Raw genomic sequence first — 13,982 nt, 5'->3', positions numbered from 1 at the left:
TTAAAGATGAAGACGATGAAGATCAGGCAGCAGCAAGGAAAATACACAGTTATACATACAATATATAAGGTATATACTATGCTTACAACTAAGCAAAATTCAGAGAAAACAGATGGAAAGGCGAAAATAAACATTAAGACGGGCTACTGTCGGAGGGGAATCAACAAAATAATTCATCTCCACTCTACATTTTAAGTCTGGTTCTGTTTTCTACAGCAAACAGCAAATAATCAAGCAAACTTGTGGGGACTCATTGGGCAGACTGACTGAGCTGCTGCTGGGTGACAGCTGCAGACGAGTCCCACCATCCTTCCGGGGCTCACGGCTGACAAGGGGAGGCCAAGGAGAACGCAGGCAGCCAGGGCGCCGCGAGGCCAGCGCCCATAGGCCGCAGCAGAGGGAGCACTCAGAGCACCAGAGAAGCCTCTTGGTTCTGGAGGCCGACAGAGCAAGTCCTGAGAGAAGAGCAGCGCTTCCCCTTGCTGGCCATCTAGACAGAGCAGGCAGAGCAGAGAGATGGCCCCGCAGACGCAGGAGCGGGACGGGGGCACACTCGGAACAGGTGGATCTGGGACTCGCACCCAGCCCGGCGTCTCCGCATTGCAGGGGAGGGCGGGGGAGAGCACAGGGGGTAGGCTGGGAAGGGAGAGCAGGGCCAGGGTCACTGCAACAGGTGTGGGTTACAACTTACCACAGAGGAAAGCCTTGCAAGGAGGACTGACCAGCACAGCATCTTAGGCCAATATTTTCTGAGTTTATAAAACTTTTTAATCTATATAGAAATGCAAAATGAATTTATGGACCTATAAGGCAAGTTTATAATATACACACACATATATATATGTATATATATACACACATATATACACACACATATACATACATACATATATATATGTGTGTGTGTGTGTATATATATATATATAGTTTCCTAAGTAGAGGTTTTACAAGAGTCATGATTCTATTCATTTTAGCTCATGCTTCACCAAGATCTACCTGTTTAAATAAAACAATGGAGTCACACATCTACATGTCCCTAATACAGAAACGCATAGGTTTTCCTAATGAACTACTTTTAAGTAAAAAGAAAGAGATCCCATCCAAGGAATCTACAAATAAGTTACTGTCACCAATGTGGTACATACTAACATTTTGGGGGTTAGGGACCCAAACCAGCCCTCATTCTCTGAAAGAGAGACCTGGAGTGGTTGTGAGGGTCCGAGGGCTCACTCCTGGGTCTGGCCCTCAGGTTTCAGGGCCCTGCACCACACGAGCACAACCAATGACGCAGCAGCAGCTACGGTGAAGGCAAGGCATGCCACGTTCTTCCTTCCTTTGCAGGTTCCCGCTTTCCCTTAGCGCTGCCCTCAGTGCGCACATCACGCCTGTTTTCATACAGCGATGTGTCGCGGGTCCTACAAGAAGCTGTTTCTACCACCGACACTCCTTTCCCTGTCTGACCCATGAGCAGTTATAAGCTATCTCTGGATCTAGCCAGTAACCACAGTGATGAACCTACACTATTTTCCTACTTTCTAAACCTAGGATATGTGCTCAAATCTACACCTGCAAAACAAACATGGACTTCAAGAACTCGGTGACTCAAAAATCTCTCAGAAGCTACTGAAAATTTATACTTTGGGCTATTCCTAAGTTCATGACAAATGGCTGACTTGTGTGGAAAACTTCCAAGTGACAAAAAATAAACAAACAAGTGAATAATATAAAAATAAACAGATGCAGAGTTTAAGGCATGGAGTAGAAAAGAGGCATTAAAAGTCAGGGCCACCAATCCAAGGTGCTCCGCCAAATTGGGGACATCATTATGATGATTATTTTATAATACAGCTTCCATATATATTTGGGGCTTAGCCTGTGCTGATGTATGTGCCAACTCCACGCAGCACATCATGTAATCTTTACAACAATCGCCAGAGGTATATGTTATCACTCCCATTTTTCATAGGAAAAAGCTGAGGCAACCAAGGTCACATCAAATCAGGGTAAGGCCGGTCAATGCTCTTTAAAATTATACCAAAGACTGTCGAAGTTATGAGTGGGCAGGGAAAGAAGTCAGGAGGTGGGCAAGAGTTAAAGTGGCAGAATGCCCTAGGGTAGAAAAGTTTTCACAGACATGATTCCCTGGATCCAGAACTGGCCTCCAAACACCATTCCCACGGAATCCCCATGTGTAATGGGCCTAGAAGGGCCCTGCAAATGGAGGTGTGCTGTGGTGAATGATACTGTTCAGGTGGGGAGAGCAGGGAGAGAGAAGCACAGCATTAGATAAACTGGTGGAAACTTCTTCCTCTCCTTTTGCCTTGACTCCAGAAAACATGTCTGAACTCTGAGGACAGGACATTGCTAAGTTTTTTTGTTGTTGTTGCTAATCCTTACCAGATGATATTTTTTTCCATTGATCTTTAGAGAGAGTGGAAGGAAGGGGGGAAGAGAGAGAAAGGGAAACATCGATGTGAAAGAGAGACAGCGACTGGTGGCTCCACACACAGGATGGAGCCCACAACCCAGGCACTTGCCCTTGACCGGAAATCAAACTTGTGACCCTTTGGTGCATGGGATGACACTCTAACCACTGAGCCACACCGGCCAGGGCAGGGCATTGCTATTTATAACAGCCAGCAAGCAAACCCTAGAGAACAAGGGGGTACCTGATATAGTCACTTTCTAGACATCAGCCCAAGAGCAAAGAACTGCAGCTCTACCATCTGGTTACCCCTGCAATCCAGCAGAGACCAGTCCCAGGAACAGTGTGCTAGTACTCTGTGATATTTAGACTCACCTTGACTCACTGGCATCCTGGATTATTGATCCTATGTTGGGCAGCTTCCTTTGTCCTATATCCCTTCACCTTATTGCTTCAGGAGCTCTGTAAAGGGTTCTGGACTGTTCATGTCTATGCTCCATTCTAAGCTCCTGGTCTCGCTGCTTCCTGTTCTCGACTCCCAGTCTGGGCTTCCTTGGGATCACAGCAACCCAAAGGGTGCTATAGGATGGCCACTCCTAGTAAGCTACGCCGTTTCAGGTTTTCTTTCTGAGTTTACACAGGCCTTCTGTATTAAAGACTAACTGATGACCCAATATCCTTCTGACTGTAAGGAAAGTTATAACACAAATCTATGAAGCAACACGAATCTATACCTCTTCAAGCTTTTAATAATAAAAAAAAAGATTATTTCAGGATCACTCAAGTCAGAGATTACCAACACACCTTTCAGAAGCAGCACCCTTTCATCCTGCTATACAGCTTCTATGGCAGCTTCTCAGAGTTCCAAGAGACAGATCACTTGCTTAATGCAGGCCTCTGCACCAGGCCAGCTAGCATGCCAATGGCTTCCATTAACTATTTCTTCAAACCTAAGTTATTTTGAATCATGAGTCTTTTTGTCTCCTTCCTAGAGTTGCTTTCCTCAAACATGGAGTGTGTTCTTCTCTACGGCTCATCTTTTTCTGCAACAACTTTCCAACAGCTGTAACTTCCTGTCACCGATCCTTCAGGGTTTTCTTAATTTCTCTCCTGTGAAGAGCTTCCTTACTCTTCTTATTTTCAACTGTGTACTGTGTGTGTGCGCGTGCGCGCACATGTGCACATTTTATTTAATTCCCATGGATTTGCGGTTTGGGGAGAAAAGATGTAGCATTTGCATAGCCTGCCCCATTTAAATTAGGAGTTATCTTCCAATCTCTATATAATCTAGTATTTGACAATGCTATATAATATTTTATCATGTAGTTTGATTTTCTAAAAAAATTTCCCTTATATTAAGCCCAATTTTCAGTAAACTCTACTCATTTGGCTCCAAGTCTTTCCTTTATATCTATAATAAATATGGTGTATCTAATTTAAAGATAACCTTCACGTTCTCCCTATTATTTCTCTTCTCCTGGCCAAACATACTCAAAATTTTTGCTTTCAAAAATTCCTGACCAGGCATATAGCTCCTTCACCATTTTAGTTGCTGACTACCTTCTGACCTGGTTTTTATAGGCACATCTGTTCAATGTGCCTTTTAAAGTGGCCTCCGGGGCTGAACAGGTATAGGTGGTCTGACCACTACAGAGTCCAACAGGACTATTATCCTCTTGTTCTGGATATTCTATTTCTAAAAGCACAATTCAACATCCCCGCACCATTCTGTAGACACACACAGAGCCATTAGTACAATCCTTTCCTACTTCGTTCTGTTTGTCCAATTCTCTCACTCCCCTATTCCGTACTTGTGCATTAGGTTGAGGGAATCTAAAATCATGACTTTTATTCTCTGCCTTGTTAGATTTTATGTATGTTCAGGCAAAGGCTGTAGACAAGATCAGGGACAAGCACCCTATACCACTAAGTAGTTCCCCCCTTCCCCATCCCCCACTGCCCACTACTTATGAACAGTTGGGGAGAAGAGAACTCCATTTCAGGAACATTACTCATATACTTTCACTGCCTCTGGAGAAATGCTGAATAGAGCCATCAACTTGGAAAATCTATTGTCTTTGAGTCTGACTCTTTCAAACATTCTTCCTGGTTGACCGAGTGTCATTTATCGATGGAGCACCCCTCCCTTCACTACTGGGAAGTCAAAACCTACATTCAAGTTATTGCACAAACTCAATTATGTTATCAACAAAATAATTAGGCTTCTTTCTCTATCTGAACACAATGCTGCATCCCTCTGAAGATATGAGAGTTCTAAAGAAAAATCCTTATAAAAGAAACTTTTATGCAGCTTTGAATGGACTTCCATAGGTATTGTGAGTTTCCTGAGCAACTCCAGCTGCGAGCACAGCCAGGTCAGGTGGCGACAATACTAACCAGAGCCCTGGCCTGGGGGCTCAGTCGGCTGGAGCGTCGTCCACACACCAAAAGGTTGCAGGTTTGATTCCTGGTCAGGGCACATACCTAGGTGATGGGTTTGATGCCCGGTAGGGGCAGGTATGGGAGACAGCCAATCGATGTTTCTCTCTCATATCAGTGTTTCTCTCTGCCCTCCTTCCACCTTTCCTCTATCTCTAAAATCAATAAAAACATATCCTCAGGTGAGAATTAAAAAAAAAAAAAATACTAACTACACCATTGCCCCTCGTTGACAGCACCACTCATATGACCAACCTACATGCACAATAACAATAATGTCCCTTCCCTGCTGCCTTCAACAAACTCCTAAATTCAAATTTGGAGAGAATATTATGTTCTTTTAAGTTTTAACAAAGAAGGGAAGAGAGCAAAATGATCTCAAGGGTAGACTATTAAAAAAGAAAAAGGCAGAGCAGTTTGTCCCAGAATATTTCCCTGTGCATATTTTTATATTGCTGCTCCACATTTAAACTTTGTCTTTTAATACATAAAAATTCTCAAAAGGTCAAATTCAAGTTGCGTACTCAAAAACAAAACAAAATAATTAGCTGATAAATTCAATTAGCTATTCTACATAATTAAGACTCCTGTACTTTTGTCAGGTAGTTTTTCTTAAGGTCATTCTCTGCATAATTTCCACAACTTTTCCTTTCCTTTTAGCTGAGAAATGTGTTATTTTGAAAAGAACCTTATGGATGTAATATCAAAGATTTTCCTTACACTGCTTTGAGGGAGGGGAGAGCTTTTACCACTGCCTTTTAATTTTTCCCCACTGTAAGGGTTGTGCTTAAAAAGCCTATTAAACTATTTATTGTATGTGGGAAGGGCGCTGGATGAATGATTGTTTCCACATTGCAACGAGTCCATCATAAATCTAAAAGTTAACAAGAAAAACTAAACCAACTATAAACAACTGAATCATGTTAAAAGAGTCAAAATGATATTTCATGTGCTAGTTATGGGCGTGCTGATCTGATCCTACACTCTGGGAAATAGTGAAGTGAATATAGTGAAACAGTAATGAGGGCTGTTGATTTCATCGCTTATTACACATTGTAGTATAAACCTTAACTTTGGCTGTCCAACCTGAAACATATTATGAGATTACTTGGACAGTTCATTTTCCTTCTTCTGAACAATGGAAAAAAGATTAAATGCTGGGGCATAAAAATCGTTCTTATTATTAAAAAGAGAAGCAAAGGGGGAAAAATCTAGTAAATGCCTTAAATAAAAATGATTACTGTGCAGACATAAGCCTTATTAACTGCTCCTTGGCATCATGGTTATTTATGTAAAAGTCTTTATTGACAACATAAATCCACCATTTCATTATTATTTGCTGCCAGTACGACGAACATTATAAACAAGAAAATAAGGAATTCATTTCAGATTTATAACTAATGAGACACCAAAGGTTACTTAAAAACACTTGTGGTATCTCTAAAACTGTTTTAAAACGCCAACTTTAGAAATAAAAACAAACCCAGTACAGCATTCTCTATCCTCAATCTGAGCTGCTTCATTAAATAAAAAAGATAAGCATGAGGTTCCCAAGGCTCCAGAGATCGACACAATTTACAGTTACTCCAACAGCATAAAGTGGGGAGAAGTGTGAAGCAGATGGAAGAAAAGGATATTTGCTTAAAGTAAATTTTCAAGCAACTGAGAAGATGAAGTTATCTAGGAAATGTCTTTAGAACTACGTTTACGTGCTCGACCTATTAAAAGGGCCTCGGCACTGGAGGACTTTCATGATTTAGAGACTATTATTGAAATACTACTAGACAATGACTACAAACACCCACTAACACAGACGTGAAGCTCCACCTGTTACATGGAATTTTTTGGTCCATTGCCACTTACCTAAACTCCATTCTCAGAGGTTTTCTAAAGCAGAAGACCAGTATTGCATCAAGGTGAAATAACTGAAACTAGGTAGGGGACCTCTTTTCATCTCCACCCCTGGAAAACAACACTAAAGATTGAATTCCACAGAGATGCCACTATGCTATGGTGTCAGATAATTGGGTCTTTAGTCTCCACTCCAGCAGTCCTTTCCTGATACTCAAATATATGGTGATAAATGTCTCCTTAATTTGCACAACAGTTTTCAATTGCCCTCATTGGAGACCACCTTGAAGGAGCGAGTAAAAGGTTTAGTCATGGTTTCTATTTTTCTATTTGAATCAATACACTCTAGTTAAATGGACAATTAATAGGTCACTTCCAAAATAGTAGTGTATCAGTCCTGGTTAATAAACAATCCCCACAGTTGATAATGGGCCCTATGTATTCAGCAAACCCTGTGTGCGCTCAGCGCATCCACTAAATCCCCTTTCAGGTGGACAGGGTTATACGGGAAGATGAGCTAGAATGAGTCTATAAAAGTCAGTTCCATTCACTGCTTTATTTTTCAGTCAAGGGCTTTAAAGGGTGTCCCGAAATTCACTTGGAATGTGAGACAGAAGAAAAGACTGGCGCACAGAGCCTTGCTTTATGGCCATACAAAAGGGCAACTGACCCTTGCCCAAGCCTTTTCCATGTGAAATGGTTCCTAAAGTTCATCCGCACAGTGAAAAATCGTGGTGAGGTCGCGTGTGGATGAGTCAAGTGAAAGTGACGATTGGTCACGGGTCTGTCGCCCATTGTGGCTGGGTCCCAGCCATGTAAAGTGCTCTGTGGGAAAGTATCGGCCCCCTAAAGAGGCGCGCAGAAGCTTGCAGCTCATTAAACGGCCAGCATTTGCTGCCTCACTTGTCAGGAATCATCCTGTTGAGCAAGGGCTCTCCCGAAACATTCATAAAACACGCAGAGCGCGGATCAGCCACGAAGGAGCCCTCACTCAGCTCGGGTTGCACCCCCCCCCCCACAGAGTGGGTAACCTGCCTGTCTTCTCTCGGGCAGCTGAAATAAGTGCACTCCTCCACTGCACTTGTCAAAAACTCAACTTCTCTGCCTACAGATTCCATCTAGTTTAGAAATCTGAAGGCCAAGGTGAACTTTATTGGCTTTTTTCTTTACGTGAGGGTGTGTGTGCACACTCTAAGTTTTTGAAAGCTGTTGTTCTGGCACCATCCCTGGACTCAGTTAAAATTTTGTAATGTTTGAGGACAAGTTCTCCTGCAAATATTTCCTATGACACTGGTTGGTTTTCTTCAAGATCACAAACATGAGGAATACATTTCTTTTTACAATCTTAACAATTTTAAATTATTTTCTATGGACACCTAGTGACTTTCTGTGTCACATTTTAAGCTGAATGGAAATTTTACAGCACAATTCTTTAGCCTTCCTTTTTTTCTTCTTTAAATGGGTACTGCTACACATTTCAGAAAGAGCCAAACTGGTCCCTCTGAGATCTTTTATATCAAATGGAAAACAAGTCGTTTTCCTTGGAGTGTCAGCCCTGGGTTTCAATGCCATTAGAAACTGCTCACAATTGCTCAGTGTGCTGAGGTTTGATAAATCTCTGGAAGCCTTCTGAATAGGAGCGCTGTGATTTTTAGTGAGGAATTAGCTCCTTGCCATTGCATTACCAATTCGTTTTCCAGAGCACATTAAATCCTGCTGCTTTGGTTTACAGAATAACTGAGGCATTGCTGATGAAGCATAAAAACTTACTTGGAAAAGCAGTGGGGGATGCAGGGCTCGGACAGGACCCACCGCAGCAGGCGGAGTAGAATGGCGGGGCAGTCAGGAAAAAGGGTTTGGAAGGCGCTGCAGAGAAAGCATTGATTAGCCATTTCTTTTAGACAACATTCAAAATTCCAGTTTCCCAAAAATCAGTGAGTAAAAGCCCTTCATTTTCTGAGCCTTCACTTCATTATAACTTTTACCGAAATTAAAGTCATTTTAAAGTAGCCTTTATTTGTCAAGCACCTTGCCAAATAATTTAATCAAGATTTGGATGATGTGGTGAAAAGATTCAAGTTATCAAAACCAAATGGAATAGTTCATTTCTGTGTGGTCATAATTAGAACTATCTATCAAACATCAAATATTCCTTTACTTAAAATATCCTAGAGCAACACGACCCAAAAGAACTGTCTATGGTGATGAAAATGTCCTATATTTGCACTGTCCAATATCCACATAGGGTTACTGAGCACTTGAAATGTAGCTAGTATCACTGGGTAACGGAATTCTTAAATTATTTTAGGTTTAAGTAGACTCATTTGGCTAGAGGCTATCGTACTGAATAGCACAGCTCTAGATATAATACTTGCCAAGAAACAATTTGAATGTTAAGTGCTTAAGTTCAATTTTTAAAAGAGATTATATTCCTCTAGTGTTTACTTTTCAGAAGATTCTATGAAATATATAATTGGATTCCAAAGTTTATAAGTGAATTTACTGAGCAATTCCATAACAAAAAGTGGTTTTCCTGATCACGTTTACATGTTTAAAAGTATCTGAGAAGAGTAATAACATTTTATCACAAGAGAAATCTAGTTAACCTGAAAGCATTCATGTTTATAGTATAGGGAGTTGCCCTATAATTCTGTTCTGCTCATTTTATTACACTATGCTGTTTCTCATATTTTCAATACATACAGTTGGGCTAGTTATCATTATACTTGTAAACAAAGAAATTTTAAAACTCTGTTTCTCAGTAGATGAAAAATATCTATAAAGGATGTCATAGAACATTAATAGCTCTTTTTTATTGAGCATTTACTATACGCCATCCTTTGGTTAAGTACCTTAAATGTACCATATGCTTTCATATAATGAGGTTTAATATAATATAAATATGGGTGAGATTTCCTGAAGGTGGGCAATTTCCTTTTACCAAGGCATAACCAGCAGAGTACCTGGCACACTCTAAATAGTCAATACCTTTTGAATAAACAAATAAATGATCTGCAAACCTAAGAAATAGAAAACGTCCTATCTTCTTACGTAAAGAATGAGGATTGGGAATTAACCCCTTCCCTGTTCCCCTGACACACCTTGAAATACAGTATCTTCCATAACAGATGACCTTGAAATCTAATACATGACTTCAAAATAAATGTTTTTATTACTCTCCCTTCCTATGCAATGGCAACTCTTTTCTCAATTATATATAGTCAATATTACTTTGATACAAATACATACCTTCTTTTAAGAACACAGTAATTTCAGACTTGTATTTTAATCAACTGATGAGCATGTGTTTATTTTCGCCAATGCCTTTGAAGGATATATCAAAATAAGTCTCTTTCCCAATAAGAATTTTAATAGTCTCAGGTTCCTTAATACCTTCAAATTGAAACTTAATCATAAATGCAGTTTTTTTCAATAATATAATGGAAATCAGTCAATGTTAATGTTTTTCTTTTTTAATATCTGGATTTTCAGATAAGAATATTTTTCTTAATGCTGTTTTGAAAATACAACTAAGTATTAAAAAATACCTATTTCGATGTGCAAAAAGTTCAATAGAATTTAAAAAAAATTTTTTTTAATCCTCACTTAAGGACATGTTTGCTGATTTTAGAGAGAGGGGAAGGGCAGAGAAGGAGGGAGGGAGGGAGGGCGAGAAGGGGGTGGAGGAGAGAGAGAGAATATGAATGAATGAGAAACATCGATTGGTTGACTTCCATATGTGCCCTGGAGATCAAACTACAACCTAGGTGTGTGTCCTGACTGGGAATTAAACCCACAACCTTTTGGTGTATGGGACGGTGCTCCAACCAACTGAATCACACTGGCCAGGGCCTTTTAACTTTATTATCAAAAGTGGTTCTAATATTGACTACAACACCATCACAGTAATGATAAGTCATTTCATTTATATTTAACATCATAAATTATATCACAAGAGCATGGCATTGTCTAGGCAGAGTTATATTTTCCATTATTTCTATGAACAAATGGAGTATAATCTTAGAAAAATGGAAATATATTCTTTGAATAAAAGTTGCCTAATTATGTTTATTCTCAAGCATTTTGTTAGCTAAGTTATTTCATTTCCAAAGTAAACACTCTATAGATAATTAAGTTATGACTCTTGTGTTATTTGGCATTTTAAAAATTGAGATAAAAGATAAAGACTCAGAAATCTTGCACTTACATACATGCAATTAAACATTTATCATGATAGCTGGAGATACACAAAAAATATATTTGCTCAATATAAAGTGTAGAAAGTAAGTACTACTGATACTATTAAAATAATGATATGGAATATGTACAAATTACACATTTTACTACTCTAGCCAACACGTTCTCAGGCCAACACTACAGGAAAAATAAAGGGTAAAAAAATGGATGGTTCATTTCAGACAAGCGGTCAATTAAATTCATTCATGATAAATGAGGTTCTGAAATCTATATCTTAGTGTTAAATTTAGCCAGAAAAAAGAGTTGTAATTGAACAACTTGTTATAATTCAGTATATTACCCTCTTCATATAGTAAAGCTGTAATCAAAATGACATGCTATCTACAAGGCCAACTCTAGTGGCTAAAGAACCACATGTGACACGTCTATTGTGTAGACTTTCTTCACCATTTTAAATCACCTCTTTAACACACATATATTTACACAGGAGATTAGTCAGTTCCTGATTTCTATACATAAATACACCTTGTTTAAGCTGGTTTATGTGGAAATCACTGTGAAATTCCAATTAAGTGCTCCATTTTTTTTACATGCTCCTACTTTGACATTGCCAATCCATCTGAGCATGTCATTGCTGGCATATTGAATAGTGTTAGGAAATAACCATTTAAAGCAATGCAATGCATTGAAAAATATATATTATAATTTAAAATAGTTGCAAACCACGTACTTTTTAGTGCAATGAGCAAAAAAAGGAAACTCAAGTGTGATAAAAACCAAGTGACAAGTTGACAGATGTGTTAAAACTTTTGTAAGCCATTAAGAACGACTTTGAAGATGCTCTGAAAAGAGCAGAAAGCAAGGCAATTTTGTCCTGGATGATATGCATTTCAAAGCCCATCAATGCATTCTAGCTGCAGTCACTGTATCATTTATCACATTAGGAGCAATTCATCATAGGCTTGCTGAGCAATGCTCACGATAATAATATTTAAGGAGTGCCTACCATTCACCAGGCACTGGACTGGCTATGAATTTAACACATTCTACCTCATTTAGTCATTAATATTCAGCCTCAAATAGGCATGCATCTGGAATGTGATGGTGACTGTTTTCAGCACATGGCTTTTCCTATGGAAAAGATGCACACTGTCAGGTTCTACAGCAAGAGGTTAGGTTCTCTTCATACAACACTTTGGGATGCTCCCAATTTTGTATCCTGCCAACAAATCTAACTTCCAGATTCTCTGGGAAACTGTTACAAGTTACAAACAAATGACTTTAAAATTTTGGAACTAAACTGTCTGCCTACAAATAACTAAAAGCACTTATTATTCACAGAAAACTTCATGAACTTCTTAATCAGATGTTCTGACCTATCTGAAGGCAAAGAATCAAAACCTCTATCAATTACTTTTAATGTTTAATTAAGATGGGAACTTAGAGCCAACTTAATGATGAGCTGGCCTGATTTTTTGTTTTGTTTTAACTTAATCAACTAGCTGGTTCTGGGACCTAAGTATCCCACAGCCAAGGACAGTTAAAGCCTAGCTACAGAGAAATTATTTTCAAAATTCTGTTGTCTAGAAAGCAAGCAATAAATTTTTAAATTTGTTACTTCCTTTCTTCTTTACTAGTGGAGAGGAACAACGGGTATCTAACTGGGATAAATCCCATTCTTTTTATTGTCAAAGCAAACTGTGGTACTAACTGACGTGAGCTGACATTTCAAAGAAAGAATACTAAAGACCACTAATAAAACCTTCAAATAAATTTCAGGAGCCTGCTGCAGTGCTGCACCGCTTGGGCAGATGTGGAGAAGGGTGAGGGGAAATGAGCAGAGGTCCCGAGATGTCTTCCTAATGCAAAAATAAAGGGTCAAAAATACCTCGGGAAAGAACAGGGAATTAAATAATTTCAAAATGATCTCTTTCGAGTACCAGGTACACTGGCACTGGGAATAAAGAAATCTAAACTTCTGACCTAAAAATAATACATAGTTGAGCAGACTATCTGGAGTAAAATGGACCCAAAATTGAGACTGATGAATGGCAACCATCTGTCTTGAGTAGTAAGACTTAAGAAATATCAGTTATCCAATGATGTGTTATTTTATCACACAGCCTGTAAATAAATTCATTTATGTGATCTACGTGCAAACTTGCCTTCCATCACAAGGGAAAGCAAGTCAATTAAGTCCATCCTTTACCTTTCTGCTTATCAGAAGACAACAGAAATCAGCATTTTATAATTATTAGTATTACTATTATAATTTGCCTTGAGTATTTCAGAGATAGAAAAACAAAGGTCTTAATGTTCTGGCACAGCTCATGAGAAGTTAAATCATGTGCAGTGTCTACTTACTTGATTCTGTCTTTTAATTCCATGCAAATAATATTTATTGCATATCTATCAAATGCCACATAATTCACTGTGTGTTGGGAGTAAAAAGATGAAGAAGGATAGTTTCCCTCCCTGGGAGAATTTCTATTTTTTTAATGTTCTTTAACTTACAGATTTTAAATCTGCTGGTCAAAGAAATAAAATTTACATTTCTCCATACTCTAAATGTAATGTTGTTCTGTCAAATATTCCTCAAGAAGGAGATGAGATGTAAGAAAATTCATAGTGTGTGTTTTCCTAACCAATGGTTCTCAACCCTAATACACATTAGAATTATCTAGAGTACTTTCCAAAGATACAGATGCCTGGGCCCCACACCAACTGGATTAAATCAGGCTGGCTGGGAGTGGGCCCCGTAGCACAGCATTTTTTTCAAAAGCTGCACAGTGATTATAATGTATAGTCAGGATAAGACCACTGGGAAGAACACAAAATACCTTTATTATATAATTTGAGATCAACTCTAAAAAAAAAAGGCAATATATAAAAGAAGCAGCATGGTCCAGACTTCCACTGAAATACAGAAACAAGGGGGGGGGTGGGGGGGAGAAGAAGAATGCTGTTAGGAAGGCTCTGTCAAAGACTTTAAGCAGGAAAATTATCTTAATGCCAACCTTGATTTGGAAGGTAATTGGAATGGCAAAAGGAAAAAGGGGGTTTGAAGAAG

General features: G+C 39.0%; 1 protein-coding gene across 1 annotated transcript in view; it reads right to left on the bottom strand.

Moving 5' to 3' along the window:
• The window catches only part of DBX2 (developing brain homeobox 2), a 36,671-nt gene that overhangs the window by 13,939 nt on the left and 8,750 nt on the right, over window positions 1-13,982 (bottom strand). The window contains exon 2 of the mRNA XM_087814710.1: window positions 8,486-8,581. Within this exon, the coding sequence (XP_087670836.1) occupies window positions 8,486-8,581 (96 nt within the window). The remainder of the gene's footprint in view (window positions 1-8,485; window positions 8,582-13,982) is intronic.

The sequence above is a fragment of the Miniopterus natalensis genome, chromosome 2, assembly GCF_054644295.1.
Source record: "Miniopterus natalensis isolate mMinNat1 chromosome 2, mMinNat1.hap1, whole genome shotgun sequence".
In the NCBI taxonomy this organism is placed as follows: Eukaryota; Metazoa; Chordata; class Mammalia; order Chiroptera; family Miniopteridae; genus Miniopterus; species Miniopterus natalensis.
This window is presented reverse-complemented; position numbering and strand designations above follow the sequence as displayed.